We start from the raw sequence: 26,316 nt of genomic DNA on the forward strand, positions 1-26,316 counted from the left end.
AATGGAATAAAAATGTGTTTGTATGAGGGGGAAAAATATTTGATCAATCTGTAAAGCACTTACTTTCTTTCTAATACATATGTACATAGTTTAAAAATCATTACAAATTCAAAACCTCAGCATTAATAAGAAAAGTTTTAAAAATGTATTTATAAGATTTGTATATACTATTTATTTTAAGCACAAAATGAATTGATTCTTACATTACTTTCGTTGTCACCTACATTTTGTTAAAATAGTTTCAAACATTTTTTCATGTTGTATGTACAATTTCAAACGTCTCATATTCATTTTAATTTGTTTGAATTCTTTTTGCAAAAAGTTATCGCATTCAGATAAAAACCAAGCTTACCGATAAATCTCAAAAATCTCAACAAATCAACAAAGCAGCATGCTAAGGCCCCAAAAAAAGTGCAGTCTACACCTGCAACTTGAAGAGAAAAGCAACAGCAGCTTGCAACCGAGCTGAAGCAGCAACAACAACGACAACAATAGCAGCAGCGGCAGTGGCAGTGGCAAGAAAGAGAAACTGGCCAATGTCCAGTAAGAAAGTGTTTCAAAATAGTTGCCAACCCTCTTTCTTCTTCTTCTTCGGCATCATCCTTAACCTCCTTGTTGTTGCTTTTGCTGCTTAGGCACAGAAACTATGGCAAAAAAGAGCAGAGAAAAAGTGGCGACAGCAACACACTCACAACTTGGCCACGCCCCTCAAAGTGCCGTAAGGGGGCGCGAGTGCGAGTGGGACAGCGAGCTGCTTGCTCCTACACACACACACGCCACACACGCACGCACACACACACACACACACTCACAGACGCGCGAGCGAGAAGAAGGGGAGCAGAGCAACAACAAAAAAACGGCTGAAAGACGAGCGAAAACGAACGAAAAGCTTCGGCTGCACTCTCTTCTCTGCTTCCTCTTCCCCTGTCCCATCCCGATTCCCATGCTGCCCCGCGAAAACGAAAACTTGGAGGTGGCGACCGAGCAAAAAGAGCAAAAAAGAAAAGAGTACGAGGAAAAGCTGAAAGAAAAGGAGGCAAAGACGCAGCAAGTGCAGCTGGTGACGTCACGCGGTAGGCGGCGCCTATGGAAACGCATTTTTAATACGAGTTGTTGCTGTTGCTGCTGTTGTTGTTGTTGTTGCTAGTGCCGCATCCATAGGCTGTTGTTATTGTTTTTTGCGCAGCCAATAACAACAACTAAAATAAATCCCCCTTTGTTCGCCGTTCGCCTGTGTGCGTGTGTCTGTGTGCAGTGCAGTTGTGTGTGCTATTTTGTATATTTTGCATATTTTATTCCATTTGCCCTCTCTCTTTTTGACCTTTTTGCCATTCGGGCGCCTCCACGAGCCTCTGCGAACTTCGTGCTCGACGCCGATTGGCCCGACCACTCGAAATATATCTATATATATATATAAATATATATACGTGTGTGCGTCCGTGGCGTCAAATACTTTTATATATAGATATCTGCATATATAAATCGGGGGTGCACACATGGGCTAAAAAACGCGTAGCACTTCGCAAATTATTTTTTGCGGCCTTCGTTCGGCGAATCGGCGGCAAGGTGCTTAAATTCTTCCCCCTCTTCGGGGGCGCCCCTTTTTTTCGGCGCCTTGACATCTTGAGAGGGAATCTTTTTCTCGATAATCCTTCGCCTTTTTCTCTGATTAAAACGGGCACCTGTCAGCAGTTTTTTCCAAGGATTTTTTGTACAAGGAAAAAGTGAGCTTGCATGTGTTATGGTAGTTTTTTATTCTATGAGTTTGAAGTATCCTTTTTTTTAGTATTTCTGAAGTACTACAATCTTTTTTGTTTAACCCCAAAGTATGCAACAAAAGTTATTCAAATGTTGACCCGAAAAACGATTGAATTGGTTTTCGAATATTATTCTATGACCAAAGTTACTCCAATTCCAAAATTTGGCAGTTTCGCAATACAAAATTTGGAAAATTATATGTTTTCAGAAGTTGTATAAAGAGTAATCAGTATATCCAATGCGTTTGCGCATATTTGATGTCTGATCGTGTTTTAAATAAATCTTAACTTAACTAAAACAATTTCGTAGGAGAATTTTTAAAAACTTAGCTTAGCATGCACCTTTGCCAGGCTATTTCTTCCTTCCCGTTTTATTTTTTGGCAGCCAGCGAATTGGAAAAGGGGAAACGCGGCGACTCTTTCGAGGCGGAAATGAAGGCCCTTTCCGCTTTGACAAGTCCGAATGCCATCTTCGCTGGATTGTCGCATTGCTGGATTGCTGGATTGTTGGATTGCTGGAAAAAGAACGCGGAAAACTAAGCGGTCCGCTGGGAAAGGAAACTAGCGCGCTTCCGTTCTCCAGAAAAGCTGCGATGAGGAAATTCAAAGTGAAATTATCGGAGCAGCGTGAAGAAAGCGTGTGGGCAGTGGCCAGGCATCGGTGTGGAAACCACGCTAAAGGACCTTTAAAGGACATCCGCTGGCAAAGCGAAAGAGTTCAAATCTGCAGCCAACCAGCAGCCAGTGGTAAAAAAATACCGTCACACACTTGCAGGCCAAAGCGAAAGCGATGGCCAAAGAAATGGCGACAGGAAATGGCCAAAGCCACTGAAAGCCGGAGTTCGAAATTAGCTATTCGATACTGCAAATACTCTCGCTTATCTATAACCCTAAGCTGTCGAATCTGTATAGTTAGGGGCTTAAAATCAATCACCAAAGACAGCTCTATAAACATCCTAAAATCTTCTGGGACTTGCGCTCTTTTCAACAAGAATGTTTGATAAATCATTTGAGCAAGAGCTGCCTTGATTGATCGATAGACCCTGTGAAAGAGGGCATTGATTCCAAATGAAAATATAAGTGAAGGGGCACCTACCGTACGCCACTGCCAAAGGAGGAGCAGAAGAGTCCAGAAAGAGGGAGAATGTGAAGAAGGATGTGGGTGGTGCCGGAAAATGGCTGGAAAGCCTGGCGCCTTTCTGCGGCCATCCGTAGAAGTGGACAAAACCCCTCGTTCTTTGCCAGTTTTTCCAAGCTGCTCTTGAACGCTCCTCCAAGGCTCTTCAAGCTTCAAGCTGCCACTTAAAAGAAGACCCAAACAGGATGAAATTCATACGGGGAAAAGAAGGCTTGAAGAATCGGGATGGTAAGCGAAAATATGCAAGAACTTCAAGAATGCGTCAAGAATATGTGTTTAATACGACTAGTCTGACTAAAATATAATGATTTATAGACCTACTAGTTTAATGAGGCTTGCAAGGAGACTTTAGGCTTTAAGCAATTGCTTAGTTAGTGGCGCAAACCGGCGAGCCACGCCCCTGCATCCTTTGGCGCCCTCAAAGGGATTTCTGCTTGCGGCCACTGCGGCTAAGGCTGCTTAAAGTGTGGATCACGCAAAACCAACGAGCCACGCAAAAAAGTGGAGCCGGCAAATGAGGCTGTCGGGCACCACAGAATTGGCAGAGGGTGGGGGCAGAAGGGCGGCTTGGTCCTGGGCAGGAGTAACCGCCAGCGGAGGGGCAACAAAAGAAGTAGCCACATCAGCAGCACTCACCATGCGAAAGCCCTGGAGGTCCTTTCCTCGGCCTCGGTCAATTGGGTAGCCACCCCAAAGCGCCCAGGCTTCTTTTTCAGAAAATTGCGCATACGCGACGTTGCCGCCTCCTCATCCCTCGGCGAAAAGGAAAATGCCTGCGTCGCAGGACTTTTCTCTGCCGTTTTATTTCCCGACTTTGGAAGGGACCCTGCCTGCAAACGTGCACCGGCTAAACAAAAGAGTTTCTAATGATTTTTGCGCCATGTTTGTTGTTGCCCAGCAGTTGTTGTTTCACTTGTTGTTGCTGTTGTTGGCGGTGCCTGGAGAGGACACGGAAATGAAAATCGAAAGAATTGTTGACCAGGCCTCTTGTGGACCGCCTCGTTCTTCCCTTTTTGGCGCTTCCCATGCGAAATGCAAATAAATTCAATCGATAGCCGGTCCAAGTTGCCATTGCCATTGCCATAGTCATAGCCATAGCCATGGCCATGGTGGCCACCATCGCAACTCCACCTTTGAGCCATCATGCATGCGTCTGCTGCATTGTTTGGCCCACTCCTTTTGTGGGGAGGGGGAGTGGTGGAGCAAGTTGCCGCCCGCGAATCCCATTATTTAGAAAAGCAGAAGAGCACCCAGCGAGCCAGGTCCAGTTCTAAGCTGCGAAATGAAAATCCTCCAGGAGGTTCGGTTCGGAGCGGTTCGAAAAGAAGGGGGGCGGGGGCTAAACCGGGCGGCGGAAATGGGAAATGGAAAATGGGGCGACAACCAGGGGGACACAAGCTCAAGCCCAGAACCAACAGAACGGAGCGGAGCATAACGGCCGCTGCCTATGTCTGTGGCTCATTCTCGTCTCGAATTTTCCGTGCGATTTGCAAGCGCAAAATTTCCACCAAAAAGCAAAAGGCAAACAGGCGCAGCTCACTGAGGAAAATGCGGCAAAATTGTACTCAAAGCTCGAATGGCAAATGTATTATTTTTAGCACAAGATACAGGATATGCTTGTGTCTAATCATAATCTTTACTCGAATTTCATTAATCAGAAATATTAAGCATATTGCTTGCCCTTCCTGTTTGCGATCAACCGCTTTTTTCATAAGATTTGTACAATCATAATGGTGTTATACAGAAACCTATAACATTTTGCATGGGAGAGAGTCTTACAATGCCACTGCTTTCTGATTGTGTGGAGCCCGAGAGGAAGCACTCGCTTCTTGGCCAGGACTTTCAGCCAGCATTTTGGCAGCATACTTCGTGAATCGAAAAGGGGGAAACGCAATTTCCAGGCCTCCAAAGACAACAAGCAGAAATTTGTTTGAGCCAAAGAACATTCGAGGCAGTATTCCCGAACGAAAACAGGTAAATGAGAAACAGAGGGTTGGAGGGGGATGACCCCTCCACCAGAATGCAGCTGCCTTTTTGGTTTTTCGGTGTTTGATTATGCGTTGGCTTTCCTCATTTGGCCAATGGCCAGTTTATCAGCAGCATTCTGTTTACCGCAACTCCTTGTTTCCCACAGTTGTGCATTTTTCCTTTAATACGCCAGCGCTGCTCTTGTTTGCGCCCAAATTTAAGTGACCCCGACACGCACCTCGAAAGGAGTGGGGTCACCACAAATCATCTTAAACGAGCTCTCATTAACAGCGCATTTGGCACACCCCTGCCAAAAAGTGGGCGGTGGGGGCGTTTAAGGACCAGCGGATGCTTTTGGCAAGCCGCAAAATGCCAACAAGTGGCTGGCTTATTGTGGCCCGGTTTTCCCCGCCACACTTCGTGGAAGTCATAATCCGTTTGTTCTAACACAAATAAATCTGCTCAGAGCTCATCTTGTGCAAAAAAGACGAGGGTAAAGTGCGAGAAAAGGTTAAGCAGGAAGGCAGCTCGACTGGCAAATGCTCATCAATAGACGTGGGTTCTTACCATTAATAAGATTGATTTGGTTAGGAGGCTTGCTCATGTATAATCTGCTCGGCATTTAAGAATTTTTATTCCGTTGAGTATTATCTGAATGATAATCCGGGATTTATTCAAGCCAGTCCTGAATGCAAAACAAAAAGCCCTTGGTCGAGGGTATTGCGTGTCACACCCACAAAGTCAGTTCATCTTTCCGCTCCGTTAGCTGTTTTTTTTTCGCAAAAAATCGCGCTCATTCCAAAAACCCACAGGCACGAGACCCAAAAGGCATCCCAAGCTCGTCAGCCTGTCAAGCAGACATTCCGGGTAGCAGGGGGAAGGGAGGAGAGCCGCAGACTCCGCTATTGTTAAATATATATATAGAAAAGGATTTCATGTTTTTACTCCACTTACTGCCTGCAGACCCGCTCCGGCGAAATGTCCTTAGAATGAACTCCTTGCGAAATATATTCACACACACGCTGCCAGGCAAAAATGTAGAAATTCGTGTGCGTGAAAATATAAAAACTCGTTGCTGTCGTTTGTCGAGGTTGCAGCTGAGTGGCTCCGCGCTTGCCCCCCACCCCCCGCAGGACAGCACCAGGACCAGCAGGACCAGCAGGACCTCCAGGACCAAATCTGCGGCACGCGGCACGCCTCTTGGCTGTCAACGTGGCCTGGAACACAGTGAGCAAAGTTGGGGATGCTCCTCGTGGATTCGGGAATGCGAAAGTGTATTGTCTCCTTGAATTGACTTTCCCACATTATAAAAATATATACGAAAGCACTGGAATATTGTATTTCGCATGTTTGCCTTGCGGCCCAACGCACTTGGCATTTCGCGCAGTGCACAGGACCTCCTTTGGTGTTGGCTTTGGCACTGGCTTTTGGGTCTGGAGAGCCGCAGGAATCCAGTGCTGGCATCTCGCGCTTAAGTGTTATTTGTCTACGCTTACGTGGGGACCCAAAAGGACTCAAAAGGACGGGCAGCGAGAGGACGCGGGGGCAAGGGCGGGATGTCCTGGGCGTGCTCGGGTAATTGTGCCGCTCATATGTGTGAATTAAATGTGCCGTAAAGGATCCCAATTTTCCGGTCACTTAACCGAAAACCAGCAGAGTGCCGCAAACACAGAAGGACACTTTTTTTTTCGTTGCTGTTTGCGCTGGCTTGTTGTTTTAAGGACCTTCCTTGGGCCAGGCACAGCATCTTTTGGCCATATAATTTACTTATCCGCCGAGCTCACATGACAATTTAATTGCTGACATAATGTCAAACACGGGCAGCAGGACATCCGCTGGCCGGTCAGCCCTTGGGCAAATATCCTTTGGTATCCTTTGCGGTTAACACATTTGCACTTGGGTCCGGCGAAGGCAAACAATGTTTTTAATATAAACAAAGTAAAACAAATTAGCGAAAAAAAGGAACGGTCCCAGCACCGAGGACCATTCGCCATCGAGGATGTGTGAAGTGGCTTTTATTTTATTACGTTATCCTTGCTTTACCGCACACATTATTATGCGGCCAGCGTAAAAGGCTTACATGTATTTACGTGCTACGTGGAAAAGGACATTCCGCCCAGTGTGTGTATGTGTGTGTGGGTCTCCGTTGGAGTGTGTGGAGTGTGTGTCCCCACAATTGTTTTGACTTAATTTGCATGCCCGTCCAAGGATCATCAGCGCGGGTGTTAAAGGACCTCCGCCAACGTGTGCGGCTAATTACCAGCACAAGGATAGCACTACCAGGAGAGCCAAAGAGCAAGGACTCCGGGTGCTGGCAAACGCACATTATTGCCGGGGAAGGGGGAAGGAGGAGCACTGATGTTGCCAGTTAATTAGGAAATTAAATTGACTAAAGTGCTTGAGCGTTTTGCCTGTTTGCCAACTTGTCAGTTTGGCTGTTTGGCCGATTATCCTGCGACCACCACTCCTTGGAAAATAATTTAGCGCAAATAAGTTTAGCGAGTGCCCCATTGCCGGCATGGCTCCTGATTGATTTACGCATCTCTAACTCCAGGGGCATCTCTGTGTGCGTTTGCAGCGCACATTGCACATACGACGCGTGGGCCTCCTGCTGCGTTGCACATACGCCGCGTGGACACACAGTTTTCTTGGAGCTGCCCCCTCTTTTTTCGATGGCTCCATGGCGCCATGGCGCCATGGCTCCATGGCTCTATGTATTTGGCAGGGGGCCGACTGTTGGCTGCCTACTTTTAGGCGGCCTGCCATTCATTTTCATTTACTCTTCTGCACTCCGTCTCCTGGCTTTTCCTCCTGCTTCGCCTTATCGTTGGGCTTCGGTATATAGAGCGCCAAGCGAACGCACAGAACGCACCAACTGCCGGCTTTTGGAGGCGGAGCCAACTCGGCTGGAGATGAAAACGGAGAAGGAAGGAGGTCCTGGGAGGAATGATGGCTGCCGGGCTGCCGGGCTGCCAGGCTGCTGCGAGTCCGACTTATAGCGTAAGGATTGCAACCATTAATTATGATGGACATGCGTTTGCAGGGGAACTGGGCAGGGGATAAGGCATCTTCTATGGCAAGGATCAATCAAACTGCAGCAGAGTGCAAATAATATTCAGACACTCTTTTTTCAAGGAAATTGTCCGTCAAGCTTCGCTTGCAGGACCCTCCTTAACTGTAAACTGTCCACTGTTCCTGTCCCCATTTTCTTTTTTTGTTATCCATTTTCGCCAGTTGACAGACAAAGAGCCCGGCTGTATTTCCATTTGTGAGCCACAAATGCCAACGAAATGTCAAATAGAAAATGTTTTAGCGGAAATTTGATTTTAAAAAGCGTTTTGCCAGCAACTAAATGAGATTATGCGCTGCCCAAAAGTGCAGAGGGCAAAAGCAGAGCACACAGGACATGCGGCATATACAGGACGTACAGGACACACATACTCACGGTGCCCGGGGCAAGTGAGGCATTAAAAAATGCAAAATTATATATCAAAGCAGCAAAGGGACAAGACAGGACGAAGACCGCTGCATGTCACATGAAATTATTATATCCCGCCACACATCCACATCCACATCCACATCCACATGCACATGCCGTTCGGGGCATTGAAAATATTCCAACGTGATCCGGCTGCCAAGTGGCCTCCTTCCAGGACATCCAAGAAGGACATCACAGGACAGGCAGCCAGCCAGCCTTCGCTGTCCAACGAGCCATGCAAAATAAAATAGCAACACGAAAAAATGCGAAATTTTGTTAGAAAATTGCAAAAAATTACATACTCGTACATATTTGCTTCATATGCAGCGGCGGAGCTGCAAGGATAGTGGCGAATTTCCGCTGTCACAAAGGACACGTGAGCTGATGCTAATGCACTGGCCTGCCAATGCCGCGCAACCTGGCGGATACTTGATGCTCCGCCATGAAATATGGAGGAGCCGCGCTGCAGATGCTGGCTGCGCTTTAAGTGCCTGGCCTGTGCCCCATTAGATGCGCTTCAATGGGCTAACCAGCAATTAGTGTCCGCCCCAATAAAAACATCTTAATAAATCAGCTCGCAGCTAATGTTGCCACAGCAATGAGTGCGGCGTTGGGTGGCGAATGCCACGTATGTGTGCCACCCATCCATAATCTGGGCAGACAATACGCGTCCCTCAAGTTCATATTTCAAACGCGGCCCCCCACCCGCTCCCCACTGTCTGCACTTTTCAAGTGTTTTTTTGCCCTCCACTTGGAAAATTAAATGGGATGGGTCTGCGATGGGTTGGGATGGGATGACCAACCCTTGGAACACTTATCGCATTCAACATCATTTGCATGCGGAGTGTTCGCCGCTGTCGGTTGTGAAACAAATAAAATCAAGAAATAAATTAGAGAAATGCAAAAAGAACGAGCAAAATCCGGAAATGTTTGCCCAAAAAACCAGAATCTATACATGGCCAACAAATATGGCCGTTGTTGATTTTTTGCAATCTGCACTTTTCTGGTCCTTTGTGCAGAATGTTGCCACAGACTCGAGGCTGTCCTTTAGCTCCATCACCAGCTTCAGATTCAGTTCCAGCCATGTGGTGGCTCTGTGGAGCTGCTCCACCTCCAGCTCCATCTCCATCTCCAACTCAAGCTCCATCTCCTGCCACATCCGTCTGACTGGGGGATCTACAAACTGCAGCCTGTCTGCCTGCCTGCCCGTCTGGACACGTAGACACCCAGACCACTCCGCAAATGCCCATGTCCATGTCCATGTCGTCGTCGTCACCTCGCGACGCATTCGTGGCACTCGCGTTTAATCAGCGATGTTTGGAGCAGGACTCCTGAGCACTCCTCGGCGCCCAACTCCGGCTTCCATCGTCATTTATTGTTAGTGGCTGGCCAAAAATGCTTCGCTGTTGTTGTTGTTTAGATTTCTTTGTGCCGGGCATCGCTCCGTTTCAATATTTGCATGTCCCACTCCTCTGGAGAATCGGGAATTATTTCCTGCTCGACTGCTGGACTCCTGCTGCTGCTGTTGCTGCTGCGGTTCCATCATATATCATGTCCAGGGAAAACACTCCTTCTTCTGCTCGGTGGGCAGCTCCGCCGGTTTTTTTATGCATTTTCATTATTTTCAATTTCCATTTCGAGCGGAGCAGTCTCCAATCTATTAAGCGATTTGCCTGCCCTCTGCCAATTTGCATTTAAGCTGCTGCTGCCGCTCGTCTTTAAGGCAGCCCTTCAATTATCCTTCGGACCCGGAGAAGTCTCGTATTTCAGTGCTCCGATCCGGCAACAAGTGGCCTCAAAGTGCCTGCCAAGCTGTGAAATCTCGGACTCAGAAGTGCAGTTGCAGTTGCCAAGTTGCCAAGTTGCCAGGAGACGCTGTTATTGCCCAGAACAACAAGAAGGACGATGGACGTAGGATGCCATGGCATGCGGGATGCGGGGGCCCACAATTAACCGGCAGACCAGAGAGATCCTGCTGCCGCTTCCTTGAATGCCCCCGGCATCCTTTGCCACAGAGGAGGAGGAGTAGCAGGAGGTGGCCATTTTTCAGACCGGACACTTGAATGAGCTTTCAGGAGCACAGTTGTTGTGTGTGTCAAGGTCGTCTGGCTGTGGTCCTGCCATGTGGTGCTGGTGCTGGTGCTGGGCTTCCTGCTCCAAGACGGTGCCAAGTGATGAGGACGATAACGTCTCCATTTGTGCACGAGCCTGGCTGGCTCCTTTGTGTCTGTGTGTTTTCAGGGGGCGGAACGGGGGAGGAGGGACAAATCAGGACTCGGTCCCGGTCCCGGTCCCTCAGACATTCTTGGGGAATACCTTTTGGCAGCTCAGACTTGTCTGCCTCTCTGACAAACTTGGTGTTTGTTCGCCTGTTTGTTTGCCTTCCGTTTGTGTGCTCTAGAAATTTGTGTTTTGTGAAAATTGTTTTTCTTCCGCCCCTCCTCAAATGGACCTTTGCTGTGTTTAAGATTCTGTGGCTTGGGCATTTTGTAAATAATCTTGTTTCACAGGACTTCTGCTCCTGCTCCTGCTCCTGCTCCTGCTCCTGCATGGCGACTTTCCTGTCGACAGGCGCCAGTGGTCAGGTCCTGCATAATTTATGTGGGAAAGTCTCTGGGCCGGAGTGTTGCTCAAGAATTTGGGCAGGACACCTTTGCCAGTGTGTCTGGGCCTCGGAGTTTCGGGCGGAACAAAGTCAATTATTGTTATAGGTTTTCGCCCAACAAATTAAATGGTTTTGTGGTCGAGCACCAGACCGACCGAGTGCTGTTCGAGGCGTTTATTGTCGACGCAAGGTGAAGAAAGTGAATCGAATGACTGCACAAATTAATTCTGGGCAGTCAATTGTGGAGCGCCACTTAATTTGGGAAGTCATGTGGCCTGCATTTCGACATTCCAGCTACATAAATATGTCACTTCCGACGATCAAGGTACCACTATTATGGGGAGCGTTTAATGTGCCAAAGATGAAAAAGTACCTTATTGGAAATTCCTTAAATAACCTAAGTGCCTAATCATCTTGATCTAATGTTGTATCATAAAATTCCTAAGAAATACATATGTTCAAACCGGATTTTCCATTAGGCCTTAGTGCCGAAGACTTCCAAGGAGTGTTTTTAAAAAACAAATTATGTAGTGGGTTTAATCACAATAATTCGACGAAGACTTTTGCTGGCCTAAGTATCTTCGGTTCTATATACCTTCTTACCCATAATCCCGGTCAAAGAACAGCTATAAAGAACGAGCTTTCGTTACTAAGTTTAGCTCTCGACCACGAAAGCTTTCCACGCATGGTGGTGGAACAGGGAAGCAAGCGAAGTAAGCAGTGTTCCAGACTAGTGTCGAATGTAGGGATTGGCGCCCTGACTATCGCAGTCCGCAGTCCGCAGAAGCAGTGATTCGCATAGCCGAAATCTAAAGTGAAGTAGTTGAAACTGATGACAATGGAATTAACACGAAAACGCTACGCAGACTAAAGGTGAACTAGATGTATAGTTCGGCGCGATAAGGCCGCATTATCAGACCACGGACCGTGTTCATGCGATAGACCCAGACCAGCGCCCATTATAATGGGTAATCACCGCGGACGCCGAGCCGCCGTTCCGCCGCCTACTCATCCAAACCGGAGTCCAAGGTGCACGGCGTACAGCAAACATTACGTAGTTTCCAAGCGATTCAGAGTTATTTTGACGCCGGCCGTTGAAAAGTGATCCATAAAATTGATCGATAAGCCGAAAGTCAGCCTTATCGCCAAGAACTCGACTGGGAGAGCAGAGTAGCACAGTTCCAGAGTACCAGAGTACCTGGAGCAGACCCATTACGAATAGCCGATCATATCTCTGTTCTGGAGCATTAGCATCGGATGGCATGGCTTATCCATTTGGGTGCTTATCAGTTGCAGGTCGCCACGGGGCTTTCAGCTCGATTTCAGTTGGGTTCCAGCAGCGGAGCAGAGCAGTCGGTTCGCGATCAGTGCGAATCAGCAGATCCACGTGCCGAGCATAGAAACTAGCCAGTAAATACATCACCAGATCGGCAATAAAACACGCAGTGACTACTGATAAGAGTGCAGGCAATAAAACAAATACACATCAAATAGACAAAAATACGGCTACAAAAATACAAAAATACGTATACAGCCAAGATGATGTCACATACGGTGAGGTGCGTTTCGTGTTCCTTCTGGTGACCCCAGCTCCGTTACTAAATCCGCAGCTATTCCTCCAAACAGGGTCTTCAAGATGATGTACATCGTGGCGGGCATCCTCATCAGCAACGCGGAGATCTGCGACACAGTGGACCGCATACAAATAGCGCCACGCGTCGACCTGAAGCCGGAACTGTGCCTGACATCCGGGGGCAACAGCCCCGGCTCCCGATCCCGCACCCACTCTCGCCAAAACTCCGGAAGCGCATCCGCATCGGAGGAAGGATCGCCCACCAAGAAGCGCAGAGTCAGCGTTTCCGGTATCGCGGGTGGCGTGGTCAGGGGCGTCACTAGCCAGGTCTCCAAGAGAGTGGGCCACCGCTTCGTCTGGCTATCCGACATCCGGCTCATCCTCAAGCAGTGGCGACTCCTGGCCCTCAGCTTCAACCTGTGGACCATTCCCAACTTCGTGCTGCAGTGCCTCACCAGCTACATGAGCAAGAAGCTGCTCATCAATAGCGACTGTGATATGATCTACAAGTAGGATTAGGATATTGGGTACTGAGTAGTAGGACAGCGCGCCGAGAGGTTGCGATTTATTGTTACTTTAGTTTTTACATAGCTTTAAATCTGAATAAACAACTGCTAGACATAGATAAAGATACGTGTGCATATTTAAAAGGTGTGTGTGCCGTACAATTCACTTTGCTGCTCTTAGGAAACGCGATAAGTTATTGGGATATCGAAGATTTTTAGTTGTCTACAATTCGGTTTTTGATTGAATATTCTTTGCTAAGATTTTACAAAAAGATTGGCCTAAATTGCTTGAGCTTGTTAATATATTTTTGTATACATAGAGCTTCTGTTTACACGATAGCTGAAGTACTCAAAAGATAACGAAAAATATGTTCGTTTACCAAGTGAATTATACTGCCTTCTGGTCCCTAGAATCTCCTCCCTTTAGGTTTGTTCCATGGTTGTCCGTTTCCATTCCTAGTCTCCCTCCGCCGTGGAGTTGTCCGAGTTGTCCGGGCTGCACGGACTTCCGCCCCCGCCAGAAGCTCCTCCTCGCACATTGAGGCTGTTGTGGAGCATGTTGGCGATGCTGTCCACATCCAGGTTCTCGTCCGTGGCGGAGATCTTTCGCAGGGCCGAGCAGACGATGCTGAGGTCGCCCCTGAGCTCGCTGACCACCGCCGTGATCTTCTTGGCATTCGACAGGACCTCAACACTCATCGTGTACGGGTTGTAGCGCACTCCAAATGGTCGCTGGATGCTCTCGGCGAAGGCTCTTTAAGCAAGAGATTGGTGAAAGTTATTGAATGTGGGTTTCAGTGTAGGCAAGCCACCTCATCTGCTCCTTGGCCTCCTCGAAGGAATCGGTGTAGTAGTACGCGTTCTGGTAGGAGGTGATGATGCACTCCTCCTGGCAGGTCAGCTCCGGGTCGAACTTCTTGATCTTGTTCTCCGCCGTAATGGCATGCTGCAGCTCAGCCACTGAGCTCAGTAGTCCGGCTCCGTAAACCTTGAAGGTGCTGTCCGCCTGTTTGCACAGCCCGAATTCCACGGTGAAGAAGTAGAGCTGTTGGGGAAAACAGTTGATAAGCTGGGCAGGGATGGTGCAAGTTTGGAATAGCCACCGTAGCCAGCTTCTCGATATCCGCGTCGCTGGCACCCAAGGAGGCCAGGCCAATCTCCTGCGAAAACTGGGCAAAGCTGGAGTTGGCCAGCAGGGGCATGTGGCCCAGCAGCTCGTGGCAACAGTCCCTGGAAATGCAAATCTATTTGCTATAAAATCTATTTGCGGAATTGCTAAAAGTATGCCTTTAATTCAGATCAATCCCAACACAGAAGCAAGTAAAAGTATGCACCACAGTTTGTAATATACCAAAGTAAAGTGAAACTTACGGCTCCGGCGTGTAGAAGGGATCCGAGGAGTGCCGAATGTACTGGGTGCAGTGGAACACGCGGAAGGCGAGTCCGGACAGGAAGTCCCTTGGAGAGAGGTAGCCCGCCACAGGCCTGAGCTGGAATCCCGTCTTGCGCTTGAGATAGACACTCACATCCTGCAGCTGGGGCACGTTGTCCACGCGGTAGCCACAGTACTTCTCCAGCTCCGGCCAGTTGTCCATGTACTCGGGCACAGCGTGCAACACGTAAAGTCGATGGAGCTCCAGGAAAACGGTGCCCCTTTGTGCGAAAAGTTTCAAGAGCCGCCCACATGAATCGATGCGGCAGCAATCGAACGCAAATGCAATCAAAAACTTACCAGGTCTTCACCTCCTCAGGTGTGTATTGCACACGGGGAATGGGATTGCCACTAAACGGGGTCGTGTTCAAGGAGTGGGAGGATTAGGGAGGATGCGGCTGGGCTGAAATCCATTATCACACACTTACTGCTTGAAGTTGTTCGCTATGGCCGAGAACTGCTCCCGCCGCTTTCGGTAGACGGGGTCCTTGAATCCTGGATGGTCGGCATCCAACTCCGAGCCGTACATAAGCACATTCTGCGCCTTGTCCAGATCGGAGATCTTCCGCGGGAACCACACCATGTCCCCGAAATCTGGGGTAATGTAATTAAGACAACTAATTGTACAAAAGTCCCGACTCGTTTGGCCATATAAATAGTTATGCTCAGGATTTTTTGGGCAAACACGTACTGTTTCCGAAAACTTACCAAAACTGGAGCACGCCGACAGCGACGGAGCCCTGGCCAAGCCCTGGGTGTTCACGGAAGTGTAGTTCACCGAGGCCACCTCCCGGTTGAGCATCTTGACCACCTGGTCGAGTCGACGCGGATCGCACTCCACATCCACCAGGACATCCGCCTGGTTGGTGCCCATCTCCAGCGGCGAGAGCTCCAAATGCAGCACATTGATGCCCAGCTCCTGGAAAACCTGGAGGGCTCTGGCCAGATTTCCCACCTGGTTCCGCAGGCTGAAAATGATGGAGATGCGTTCGCCAGGGGAGTGCTGTCTTCCATTATCCTGACCAACACCACCACCGGCACCACCGATGGCCAGCCTTGGCGGCTCCGGCGGAGCGGACGAGTGTCTGGCGAGACTGGAGTGCGAGGAGGGACCGGATGTGGTGGCATCCTTTTTAAGCTGGTGCAAGGGACTTCCCTGCTTGACGGCCCACTCCTGCTCGCCGCTCCTGTAGAGCCACAGGCCCAGAAGACTCTTCCCGGAAGCACTCATCACTGCACTGCACTTGGTAGCTACTCCTTTTCGATTTCCGCGGGCACACGCGTCGTATGCGCAACTCAGCGCCAACTGCAAGATCCTTCGGATGCGAAAGTCCTTTTATAGGCAGCCCGCAGGACTCGCACACACGCAGGCACGCAGGAGATACATATTCAATTGTATTTATTAAGTGTGCGTGGCGAGATAAATTCGTTCAAGGATATAAAAGCTACAAGTGAGTTTTTCTGTCCTATTCAGAGGACCCACCTCCTTTCAGGGTGGCACGTCCTGATTGGCCAAATCATGTTGGAGTCAGGCCAAATCGCAAACGCATGACGTCACCGTGCCCTCACTCAGGAGGTCCTTTTTACTTTTGGACTCGTTTGTTTAAATGAATTGGGACTGTACAAATTAAATTTACATTTGAAATGCCAATTATATAGTTTGTTAATTACGAGAATAAGTGTATGCATGTACTTTATGTAGGGAAATAGGTGGAAAATGACAGGGTATGTAGCTCTCGGTATACGATCGCAATTTCACTTTCTAATCAGCAGCAACAACTTGCAATCGAATGAGGAAAAAGTCACGGGACTGGGGTTGCTGGACAGACAGCCAGACCCTTGACTTTCAAATTCAGGCGTTTAAATTATGCTGGTACAGCAGTAACTAGTGTACCGTGCGGAAAAGCTAGTGAAACCCTTGCAGAAATCGGAAAACTGCCGCCGCATAAAATCAATATGAAGTTAAGAAAAGTACCGAGCGTGCGACATTGAGAGTGGTCAAATAAATGGGTTGCTAGGTTGTCCAACCACCTAGTCGACTAGGCTATAAAGGAAAAACGCTTTCCAGCCAACGGCCACCAACCACTTGATGCTTCCGCAGAGTCAATAGTAGATAAATGGCAATTTCTTTCCGCCCGCTTCTTGGGCCTTTGTTTGAGCTTCGAGAAAAGCAAATAGCGCCAGGGGAGGCGGAAAAGCTGGAAAGCTGTGAAAAGCGCTGGGTGGACTGCTTGTGAGCCACATTCACTGCCACTTTACTATTAAAATATGCGAAAGGCCCACTAAAAACATGCGTGGGCAGCTCTCCACCCCCAACTCATCTGCTGAGGCGATCAACTTAATGGTGCTGGCTAACTGATTGACCGACAAACGACTGGCTCCCAGGAGCCATCCACTTTCTATTTGCCCACGAGCTGAAGGATTTATGGTTGCCCCAGAGGATGCAGGACATCCCCCACTCCGAGGTGAGGGCAGCCAGACGGAGATGGAGCCCGGAACGGAGTCGAGGTCACGATGAATGGCAGCTCTTGATTTCGGAATAATTAACTTAGACATCTAATTTGAATGTGGGAATGGGGGTCTCAACTGCGACGCGGCTTTAATTCGGCTACTGGAAGGGGTAATTCGATCAGCATTTAGGAAACAACATTTGCAATGTGTCTGCTTTAAGAGGTTCCTGAATATTTTGTTCGCTATATGCTGCCATTGTATATATTACGATTCCATTTTAAAAAACCAATGACTAATTACCTCATCATTGTGTTATCTTTAATTGTGTAAAAGTCATTCACACCAACCAGCTATAAAACGAAAATATTCGATGTTGTCTAAGGGTTAAACGTGTTACTAAGTTCTAAAAGCAAATGCAAATTTCAATGCCCAGGTTAGGGAATGCAAGGCATTACCAGAACGATCTACTTGAAGCAATCGTCGATGGGGGGCAGGGCGCCACTGCAGTAGTGCCAGGTGGACCAGGCGGGCCAGCCCTGTTCACCCAGAACCTTTTGGGCACATCTCACGGAGTTGGTGATGTCATCGGTCAGGAGGGCGTTGCAGCTGAGACCGCAGCCGTTGTGGGAGTACTTTCCACTGGGCGGCTGGCACCAGTAGAGGTCGTTGATCTGGAAAATGCCGTAGTCGTTGGATCCGTCGGAGTTGGGGGGACCCACCACTCCGGTGCGGTAGTCACTCTCGTGCTGGGCAATGCACGTCCACTTGGACAACTGGTCACGAGGAACGCCCAGGCTGGACATCTCGCGGGCGAGGGAGCAACGGTCCATGGTGCAACCCAGGGCCGCTGGAGTGGCCACTGCCAGCACACAGATTGCCAGGAGGGCTCTCATCGTGAATGGGTTGGATGTCGATGAGGTATTACTTGTCTACGCCGGCTGTCTCCCGTATTTATACCCGTGGATATGACGAAATTCTGAGTAATAGAGTAGCACTAAACAAAGGCCCTGTTGCTTATTTGTTGTACAACCACGATAAGAACCATGTGCTTATTCAATTGAGTTATCTGCAAATATTTATGCGGCCAGCTTTCATATCACAGAAAGCTTATCATCAAAAAGTTTTGTCACTTTGTTGCGAATTCAAAGGACCTAAGGACCTGTTAGACGAAGGCTGCATTAAATTTATGAATAAAATATTGTGGCATATATCCGACGATTTAAATATGCGATTAGTTGGATCTTCAACTGTCATTGCTAAAAGTGGGTAGCTCCCGCCCAGTACTTATAGCATTGGAGATCGCAACACAACTTATCTCAATCGGATTTTTAAGTGGCATACCTCTAAATGTTTCTGAAGCAATTCTCTAAAAAGCTGCATTCAAATTTAGAATTTTTTTTTTTTTAATTTTTTTGTAATTTTTCTTATGTTATGATGTAGAAATACAAAAATGACTCAAGGCTGACGTTGTAAAATCCATAACTCAACTTATCTTAATCCGATTTTGAAGCGGCATACCTCTAAATGATTCTGGAGCAATTCTCTAAAAAACTGCATTTAAATTTGGAAATTTATTTTTTTCAAATTTTTTTGGAATTTTGTTGGTGTTAATATGTTGTAGGAATTCAGAATTGTCCAAAGACTGAAGTTCTAAAGTCCATAACTCAACTTATCCTAATCCGATTTTCAAGCGGCATACCTCTAAATGTTTCTGGAGCAATTCTCTAAAAAACTGCATTTAAATTTGGAAATTTATTTTTTTCAAATTTTTTTGGAATTTTGTTGGTGTTAATATGTTGTAGGAATTCAGAATTGTCCAAAGACTGAAGTTCTAAAGTCCATAACTCAACTTATCTTAATCCGATTTTGAAGCGGCATACCTCTAAATGTTTCTGGAGCAATTCTCTAAAAAACTGCATTTAAATTTGGAAAATTTTTTTTTTTTTAATTTTTTTGTAGTTTTTTTGGTGTTAATATGTTGTAGGAATTCAGAATTGTCCAAAGACTGAAGTTCTAAAGTCCATAACTCAACTTATCTTAATCCGATTTTGAAGCGGCATACCTCTAAATGTTTCTGGAGCAATTCTCTAAAAAACTGCATTTAAATTTGGAAATTTATTTTTTTTTAATTTTTTTGTAATTTTTTTGGTGTTAATATGTTGTAGGAATTCAGAATTGTCCAAAGACTGAAGTTCTAAAGTCCATAACTCAACTTATCTTAATCCGATTTTGAAGCGGCATACCTCTAAATGTTTCTGGAGCAATTATCTAAAAAACTGCATTTAAATTTGGAAATTTATTTTTTTCATATTTTTTTGTAATTTTTTTGGTGTTAATATGTTGTAGGAATTCAGAATTGTCCAAAGACTGAAGTTCTAAAGTCCATAACTCAACTTATCTTAATCCGATTTTGAAGCGGCATACCTCTAAATGTTTCTGGAGCAATTCTCTAAAAAACTGCATTTAAATTTGGAAATTTTTTTTTTTTTAATTTTTTTGTAATTTTTTTGGTGTTAATATATTGTTGGAATTCAGAATTGTCCAAAGACTGAAGTTCTAAAGTCCATAAATCAACTTATCTTAATCCGATTTTGAAGCGGCATACCTCTAAATGTTTCTGGAGCAATTCTCTAAAAAACTGCATTTAAATTTGGAAAATTTTTTTTTTTTAATTTTTTTGTAGTTTTTTTGGTGTTAATATGTTGTAGGAATTCAGAATTGTCCAAAGACTGAAGTTCTAAAGTCCATAACTCAACTTATCTTAATCCGATTTTGAAGCGGCATACCTCTAAATGTTTCTGGAGCAATTCTCTAAAAAACTGCATTTAAATTTGGAAATTTATTTTTTTTTAATTTTTTTGTAATTTTTTTGGTGTTAATATGTTGTAGGAATTCAGAATTGTCCAAAGACTGAAGTTCTAAAGTCCATAACTCAACTTATCTTAATCCGATTTTGAAGCGGCATACCTCTAAATGTTTCTGGAGCAATTCTCTAAAAAACTGCATTTAAATTTGGAAATTTATTTTTTTCATATTTTTTTGTAATTTTTTTGGTGTTATTATGTTGTAGGAATTCAGAATTGTCCAAAGACTGAAGTTCTAAAGTCCATAACTCAACTTATCTTAATCCGATTTTGAAGCGGCATACCTCTAAATGTTTCTGGAGCAATTCTCTAAAAAACTGCATTTAAATTAGGAAATTTTTTTTTTTTTAATTTTTTTGTAGTTTTTTTGGTGTTATTATGTTGTAGGAATTCAGAATTGTCCAAAGACTGAAGTTCTAAAGTCCATAAATCAACTTATTTTAATCCGATTTTGAAGCGGCATACCTCTAAATGTTTCTGGAGCAATTCTCTAAAAAACTGCATTTAAATTTGGAAATTTTTTTTTTTTTAATTTTTTTGTAATTTTTTTGGTGTTAATATATTGTTGGAATTCAGAATTGTCCAAAGACTGAAGTTCTAAAGTCCATAAATCAACTTATCTTAATCCGATTTTGAAGCGGCATACCTCTAAATGTTTCTGGAGCAATTCTCTAAAAAACTGCATTTAAATTTGGAAATTTATTTTTTTTTAATTTTTTTGTAATTTTTTTGGTGTTAATATGTTGTAGGAATTCAGAATTGTCCAAAGACTGAAGTTCTAAAGTCCATAACTCAACTTATCTTAATCCGATTTTGAAGCGGCATACCTCTAAATGTTTCTGGAGCAATTCTCTAAAAAACTGCATTTAAATTTGGAAATTTATTTTTTTCATATTTTTTTGTAATTTTTTTGGTGTTATTATGTTGTAGGAATTCAGAATTGTCCAAAGACTGAAGTTCTAAAGTCCATAACTCAACTTATCTTAATCCGATTTTGAAGCGGCATACCTCTAAATGTTTCTGGAGCAATTCTCTAAAAAACTGCATTTAAATTTGGAAATTTATTTTTTTCAAATTTTTTTGGAATTTTGTTGGTGTTAATATGTTGTAGGAATTCAGAATTGTCCAAAGACTGAAGTTCTAAAGTCCATAACTCAACTTATCTTAATCCGATTTTGAAGCGGCATACCTCTAAATGTTTCTGGAGCAATTCTCTAAAAAACTGCATTTAAATTTGGAAATTTATTTTTTTTTAATTTTTTTTAATTTTTTTGGTGTTAATATGTTGTAGGAATTCAGAATTGTCCAAAGACTGAAGTTCTAAAGTCCATAAATCAACTTATCTTAATCCGATTTTGAAGCGGCATACCTCTAAATGTTTCTGGAGCAATTCTCTAAAAAACTGCATTTAAATTTGGAAATTTATTTTTTTTTTATTTTTTTGTAATTTTTTTGGTGTGAATATGTTGTAGGAATTCAGAATTGTCCAAAGCCTGAAGTTCTAAAGTCAATAACTCAACTTATCTTAATCCGATTTTGAAGCGGCATACCTCTAAATGTTTCTGGAGCAATTCTCTAAAAAACTGCATTTAAATTTGGAAATTTTTTTTTTTTAAATTTTTTTTTAATTTTTTTGGTGTTAATATGTTGTAGGAATTCAGAATTGTCCAAAGACTGAAGTTCTAAAGTCCATAAATCAACTTATCTTAATCCGATTTTGAAGCGGCATACCTCTAAATGTTTCTGGAGCAATTCTCTAAAAAACTGCATTTAAATTTGGAAATTTTTTTTTTTTAAATTTTTTTTTAATTTTTTTGGTGTTAATATGTTGTAGGAATTCAGAATTGTCCAAAGACTGAAGTTCTAAAGTCCATAAATCAACTTATCTTAATCCGATTTTGAAGCGGCATACCTCTAAATGTTTCTGGAGCAATTCTCTAAAAAACTGCATTTAAATTTGGAAATTTTTTTTTTTTTAATTTTTTTGGACTTTTTTTGGTGTGAATATGTTGTAGGAATTCAGAATTGTCCAAAGACTGAAGTTCTAAAGTCCATAACTCAACTTATCTTAATCCGATTTTGAAGCGGCATACCTCTAAATGTTTCTGGAGCAATTCTCTAAAAAACTGCATTTAAATTTGGAAATTTATTTTTTTTAATTTTTTTGTAATTTTTTTGGTGTTAATATGTTGTAGGAATTCAGAATTGTCCAAAGACTGAAGTTCTAAAGTCCATAACTCAACTTATCTTAATCCGATTTTGAAGCGGCATACCTCTAAATGTTTCTGGAGCAATTCTCTAAAAAACTGCATTTAAATTTGGAAATTTATTTTTTTCATATTTTTTTGTAATTTTTTTGGTGTTATTATGTTGTAGGAATTCAGAATTGTCCAAAGACTGAAGTTCTAAAGTCCATAACTCAACTTATCTTAATCCGATTTTGAAGCGGCATACCTCTAAATGTTTCTGGAGAAATTCTCTAAAAAACTGCATTTAAATTTGGAAATTTAGTTTTTTTTAATTTTGTTGTAATTTTCTGGGTGTTAATATGTTGTAGGAATTCAGAATTGTCCAAAGACTGAAGTTCTAAAGTCCATAACTCAATTTATCTTATCTTAAATAACGTTTACTGCACAGATATGTTCGTAAAAAGGACAAATCAGGGGGTGTCAACACCCCGTTTTTTAGATCCGCTCCTGGCTGTTCGTGCGCAAAGCGCAACAGCATTGCAATTCGCAAGTCACCCCCACTCGGAACGGGGAGCGGAAGTGGTTCACTGCGCAGGCGCGCTTCCTGTCAACCCCCAGGAGAGAGTATGGGGGACGCATAGCGGTAAACAAAAACAAGTTTGGCTCTCCAGCGGGAGAAAGAGAGAGAGAGTGAGAGAGCTTGCGAATGACAGCTAAAAGTCCCAAATTTCCCTGGCTTGGACCTCCACTATTTCGAATTTGGCACCACTCACATCTGGAATTCAGACGGGGACACTCAAGTACGCCAGCAACGTCAAGGAAATTATCGATTTTCGCATGTGAAGTGAAAAAAGTGACTCCGTTGGCAAAAACTGTAGCTTTAGCAGTTCGCCAGTGAAATTCCAACCCAAAACAGATCACACACACTAACTGAGAGCCCCAGTTAGCCTGTAGTGGTGGGCGTGGCAGCTGGTCGGACCCCGGTCCCCAAACGACATGGCCGACAGCGAATTCGAGGAGTTCCACAGGCCCATATTTGAGCCCCATACAATTGCTGGATTCGGTTCCGGAGCAGGCAGCAAGAAGAATAATCCCCATGCATTTTACTCGTAAGTTTTCTCGGTCAAGGGCTGTGGTAAGAATCAATCTGGAGAAGCTAGCTGTACCCAAGAAGAGTGTCCTGCACGTGTCCTGAAGAGCACCCTTAAGGCTGCTTCGGTATCCTTGAAGGGGAATGTTTGCAACAGAAATCCAAAAATCACCCATGGAACTGCTTAAAAGTATGCGTTCCAGATGATTGCATTCTTTTGGCCATACCTATGTGATTTTTGAGATGTGTAGTGTGCGATAGCAAAAATGCAGTTTCATCAGTAAGTACCTTTTCGCAGTTTAATTCCCAACGATGACCTGGAGGACTCGCACTCCTCGAAGAGCGACGGCGACGGCTCCGATCAGGAGGATGGCATTGGTCTTGCGGATCACGAGCCCAAGATGCGTCAGGTGGAGGACGATGAGCTGGGCGACGGGCTGAAAGTCACTCTGTCCTCGGACGGCTCACTGGACACCAACGACTCCTTCAATTCGCACCGGCATCATCCGTTGAACCACCAGGACGCGATTGGTGGCTTCCTGGGCATGGACACCAGTGGATTGGGTGGCAATAGTGCTCCAGTGACCATTGGAGCCAGCACAGATCTGCTGGCACCCAATACAGCTGCCACGCGGCGTCGTCGCAAGTTGCCGGAGATACCGAAAAACAAGAAATGTGAGTGCATAGAGAACTTAGTTCCTGGCTAGAGTATCCTGCATGCAAGTAGTTTTTGGGACTATGCCGATCTTCAAGTCATGCCTAACGTCATGCCTATTTGGAGATCCGAATAGTCCTTTGGAACATCCCTTCGTAGTTTCGGGCTAACCCGCTCATGGCCTCGTTGCAGCTTCCATTCTGCATCTTCTAGGTGGCTCCAACTTTGGCTCCCTGGCGGATGAGTTCCGCAACGGCGGTGGTGGCGGAGTCCCGCCAGCAATTCGCAGTGGACAACAGCGCTCATTTCTGTCCCTCAAGTGCGGCTACTTGATGGACGAGGACTCCAGTCCGGACTCGGAGCGGATGCAGAGTCTGGGCGACGTGGACAGTGGGCACAGCACGGCGCACTCGCCCAACGACTTCAAGAGCATGTCGCCGCAGATCACGTCTCCCGTTTCGCAGTCCCCCTTCCCGCCGCCCTTTGGGGGCGTGCCCTTTGGCCAGCTGGAGATGCTGGAGGCCACGCACCGTGGCCTGCACAAGTTTGTGCCGCGGCACCACGACGAGATCGAGCTGGAGATCGGCGACGCCATCTACGTGCAGAAGGAGGCCGAGGACCTGTGGTGCGAGGGCGTGAACCTGCGCACCGGAAGGCAGGGCATCTTCCCCTCGGCCTACGCCGTGGACCTGGACTACAACGAGTTCGATCCCACAGTGCAGCTGGTGAAGAAGGAGCGCTACCTGCTGGGCTACCTCGGCTCCGTGGAGACGCTGGCGCACAAGGGCACGGGAGTCGTGTGCCAGGCGGTGCGCAAGATCGTCGGGGAGTACGGCAACTCGCCAACCGGACAGACCTGCATCCTGGAGGTCTCCGACCAGGGACTGCGCATGGTGGATCGCTCGGGCCCGAATGTGAGTAGACTCCCTTATCACTGCCTACTTTCAAACGCTTCAAACACATTTCCATTACTAACCGATATCGTAACCTTTTAATGCCGCCTTCCTGGAACAGCAAAACAAAAAGGACAAGAAGCCTTGCATCGACTACTTCTACTCCCTGAAGAACGTCTCCTTCTGCGCATTTCACCCTCGCGATCACCGCTTCATTGGCTTCATCACCAAACATCCCACGGTTCAGCGGTTCGCCTGTCACGTCTTCAAGGGCTCCGAGTCCACCAGGCCGGTGGCCGAGGCAGTGGGGTAAGTCCTTGAGCCACTTGAGCAACCCCGAACCAGGCCCAAATAACATGATAACACTCCTCCTTTCAGTCGTGCTTTCCAGCGATTCTATCAGAAGTTCATTGAGACCGCTTATCCCATCGAGGACATCTACATTGAGTAGGCTTGTGCTTCTAGGCGAGGAATGCATTAATCTATACGATATATTTTTTGTGCGGTTATTACGAATAAATGCAAGGATAAGTCTCAAGAAATATTTGCTCTTCTTCAAAGAGATCTTAAAGCAAATTCAATAAGCTCGCAATAGAAACCCTAGCTATAGATTATTATCTTTTCTCCGTTCCTCACAACTTAGTCATGTAAATAGTTAACTTGCGTTCCAAACTCCCACTTCACACTGAGCTTCAAGCAATCAGCAAAGTTTCCCCTTAGGAATACCCTTACACTCGAGTACATTGCATATACACAGAAGCACAACCAAACACACGAGATGAGTTGAACTCCCTGGAAAAAACACCGCGAGGAGCCCAGTTTTGTATCGGAAAGTAGCTCAGTTGGGCCTATTGTAAATCGGAGACAGCCAATTTAGATTGGTTCCAGATATCCAGACCCCACTGTGACCACATCCCGACCCTGGCAATGCACAAAGTAGAGTGAGGCCAAAGTAATTTAGAGATCTTCGTGTAACCTTAGTTTAGTTACGTCAATCTTTCAGTTAACAGACTCAACAATATCGAACATCAGCTGCTACGTTCTGAAGTATTCTCAATTAAAGCCCAGTTTAAGATGTGTAAACCCTTAAAGTCGTGTACACGCAGGCGAATATATACTGTATATGTATACAAACGAAATATATAAAGAACCTATAAATCAAACTGCTTTGCATTATTGGGGCTCAATGGGAAGTGGTATTTGTAAGAAGATATAGCAGAATGGAGCTATATCTTTTAGTATTGTAATGTAGTACTTAGCGAAACCCCAAAAGTATGCACTTAAACTATCTATGTTATAGCGATAGATAGTTATTAGGATTCATTTGGCAGCCTAAAAGATATCTTTTAGTCAGTAGTTTACACTTGGTTCATGTAGGCTTATCTCTGGGTAAAATGAATTGGCGATTTGCATAAAGTTACGTGACAAGACGAGATAATAGCTATCGGCTACATGAAGGCAATGGCCAATTGCAGTTTGGTCTAAAGATTACTGATGACTTGTTTTCAGTGTGGCGAGTCCAGAAGTTCCCATTCGGATTCGCATGAGCTCTTGTTCCAGCCGGAAAAAGAAACAATCGCAAATTAATGAAAACGCCCAGCGAGTGGGGAATGAATGGCTCGTCCATTAAACTGGCGATACATCAGTTAGCCTTGGGGCATCAGTCATTATGCAATTTTCGCGGAGCCAGCCACTTTGGGCCACTTTCTTCGGAGGT

The 26,316-nt window shown here is 45.4% G+C and overlaps 4 protein-coding genes across 5 annotated transcripts; 2 read left to right on the forward strand and 2 right to left on the reverse strand.

Annotated features, from left to right (window-relative positions):
• Positions 1 to 11,993: 11,993 nt before the first annotated feature.
• Positions 11,994 to 13,148, forward strand: LOC6543859. The gene is made up of 2 exons (XM_001971050.3): positions 11,994 to 12,505; positions 12,573 to 13,148. The coding sequence occupies exons 1-2, from the start codon at positions 12,486 to 12,488 to the stop codon at positions 13,030 to 13,032; spliced, it is 480 nt and encodes a 159-aa protein (XP_001971086.1). The 5' UTR covers positions 11,994 to 12,485; the 3' UTR covers positions 13,033 to 13,148.
• Positions 13,149 to 13,193: 45 nt separating this feature from the next.
• Positions 13,194 to 15,761, reverse strand: LOC6543860 (tryptophan 5-hydroxylase 1). Its single transcript, XM_001971051.3, has 7 exons — positions 15,166 to 15,761; positions 14,886 to 15,051; positions 14,758 to 14,808; positions 14,397 to 14,678; positions 14,129 to 14,255; positions 13,838 to 14,070; positions 13,194 to 13,779 (listed from the first exon to the last, which is right to left on the reverse strand). The coding sequence occupies exons 1-7, from the start codon at positions 15,686 to 15,688 to the stop codon at positions 13,482 to 13,484; spliced, it is 1,680 nt and encodes a 559-aa protein (XP_001971087.1). The 5' UTR covers positions 15,689 to 15,761; the 3' UTR covers positions 13,194 to 13,481.
• A 1,442-nt stretch (positions 15,762 to 17,203) lies between these two features.
• Positions 17,204 to 17,964, reverse strand: LOC6543861 (lysozyme X). Its single transcript, XM_001971052.3, has one exon. It carries the CDS (start codon positions 17,799 to 17,801, stop codon positions 17,373 to 17,375), a length of 429 nt encoding a protein of 142 aa, XP_001971088.1. The 5' UTR covers positions 17,802 to 17,964; the 3' UTR covers positions 17,204 to 17,372.
• A 4,739-nt stretch (positions 17,965 to 22,703) lies between these two features.
• On the forward strand, positions 22,704 to 25,762 carry LOC6543862 (JNK-interacting protein 1). Of its 2 annotated transcripts, none has more exons than XM_001971053.3 (5): positions 22,704 to 23,070; positions 23,350 to 23,726; positions 23,899 to 24,620; positions 24,721 to 24,908; positions 24,978 to 25,762. In XM_001971053.3, the coding sequence occupies exons 1-5, from the start codon at positions 22,958 to 22,960 to the stop codon at positions 25,048 to 25,050; spliced, it is 1,473 nt and encodes a 490-aa protein (XP_001971089.1). In that variant the 5' UTR covers positions 22,704 to 22,957; the 3' UTR covers positions 25,051 to 25,762. The 2 variants fall into 2 exon arrangements, with proteins under 2 accessions (XP_001971089.1, XP_015013608.1); XM_015158122.2 differs by having other exon boundaries at positions 23,920 to 24,620.
• Positions 25,763 to 26,316: the final 554 nt, after the last annotated feature.

The sequence above is a fragment of the Drosophila erecta genome, unplaced genomic scaffold (genome assembly GCF_003286155.1).
Source record: "Drosophila erecta strain 14021-0224.00,06,07 unplaced genomic scaffold, DereRS2 tig00000021-arrow-pilon, whole genome shotgun sequence".
NCBI classification, from domain to species: domain Eukaryota; kingdom Metazoa; phylum Arthropoda; class Insecta; order Diptera; family Drosophilidae; genus Drosophila; species Drosophila erecta.

Excerpts from the sequence above, each read along its gene's own strand:
- LOC6543861 (XM_001971052.3), bottom strand. The coding sequence starts at position 17,801 with ATGAGAGCCCTCCTGGCAATCTGTGTGCTGGCAGTGGCCACTCCAGCG.
- LOC6543859 (XM_001971050.3), top strand. The coding sequence starts at position 12,486 with ATGATGTCACATACGGTGAG. Across the intron at positions 12,506-12,572 it reads ATGATGTCACATACGGTGAG|GGTCTTCAAGATGATGTACA; the intron begins GTGCGTTTCGTG and ends TCCTCCAAACAG.
- LOC6543860 (XM_001971051.3), bottom strand. The coding sequence starts at position 15,688 with ATGAGTGCTTCCGGGAAGAGTCTTCTGGGCCTGTGGCTCTACAGGAGC. Across the intron at positions 15,052-15,165 it reads GTCGGCGTGCTCCAGTTTTG|ATTTCGGGGACATGGTGTGG; the intron begins GTAAGTTTTCGG and ends ACATTACCCCAG. Across the intron at positions 13,780-13,837 it reads GAGGCCAAGGAGCAGATGAG|AGCCTTCGCCGAGAGCATCC; the intron begins GTGGCTTGCCTA and ends TCTTGCTTAAAG.
- LOC6543862 (XM_001971053.3), top strand. The coding sequence starts at position 22,958 with ATGGCCGACAGCGAATTCGAGGAGTTCCACAGGCCCATATTTGAGCCC. Across the intron at positions 23,071-23,349 it reads AATCCCCATGCATTTTACTC|TTTAATTCCCAACGATGACC; the intron begins GTAAGTTTTCTC and ends ACCTTTTCGCAG. Across the intron at positions 24,909-24,977 it reads CCGGTGGCCGAGGCAGTGGG|TCGTGCTTTCCAGCGATTCT; the intron begins GTAAGTCCTTGA and ends TCCTCCTTTCAG.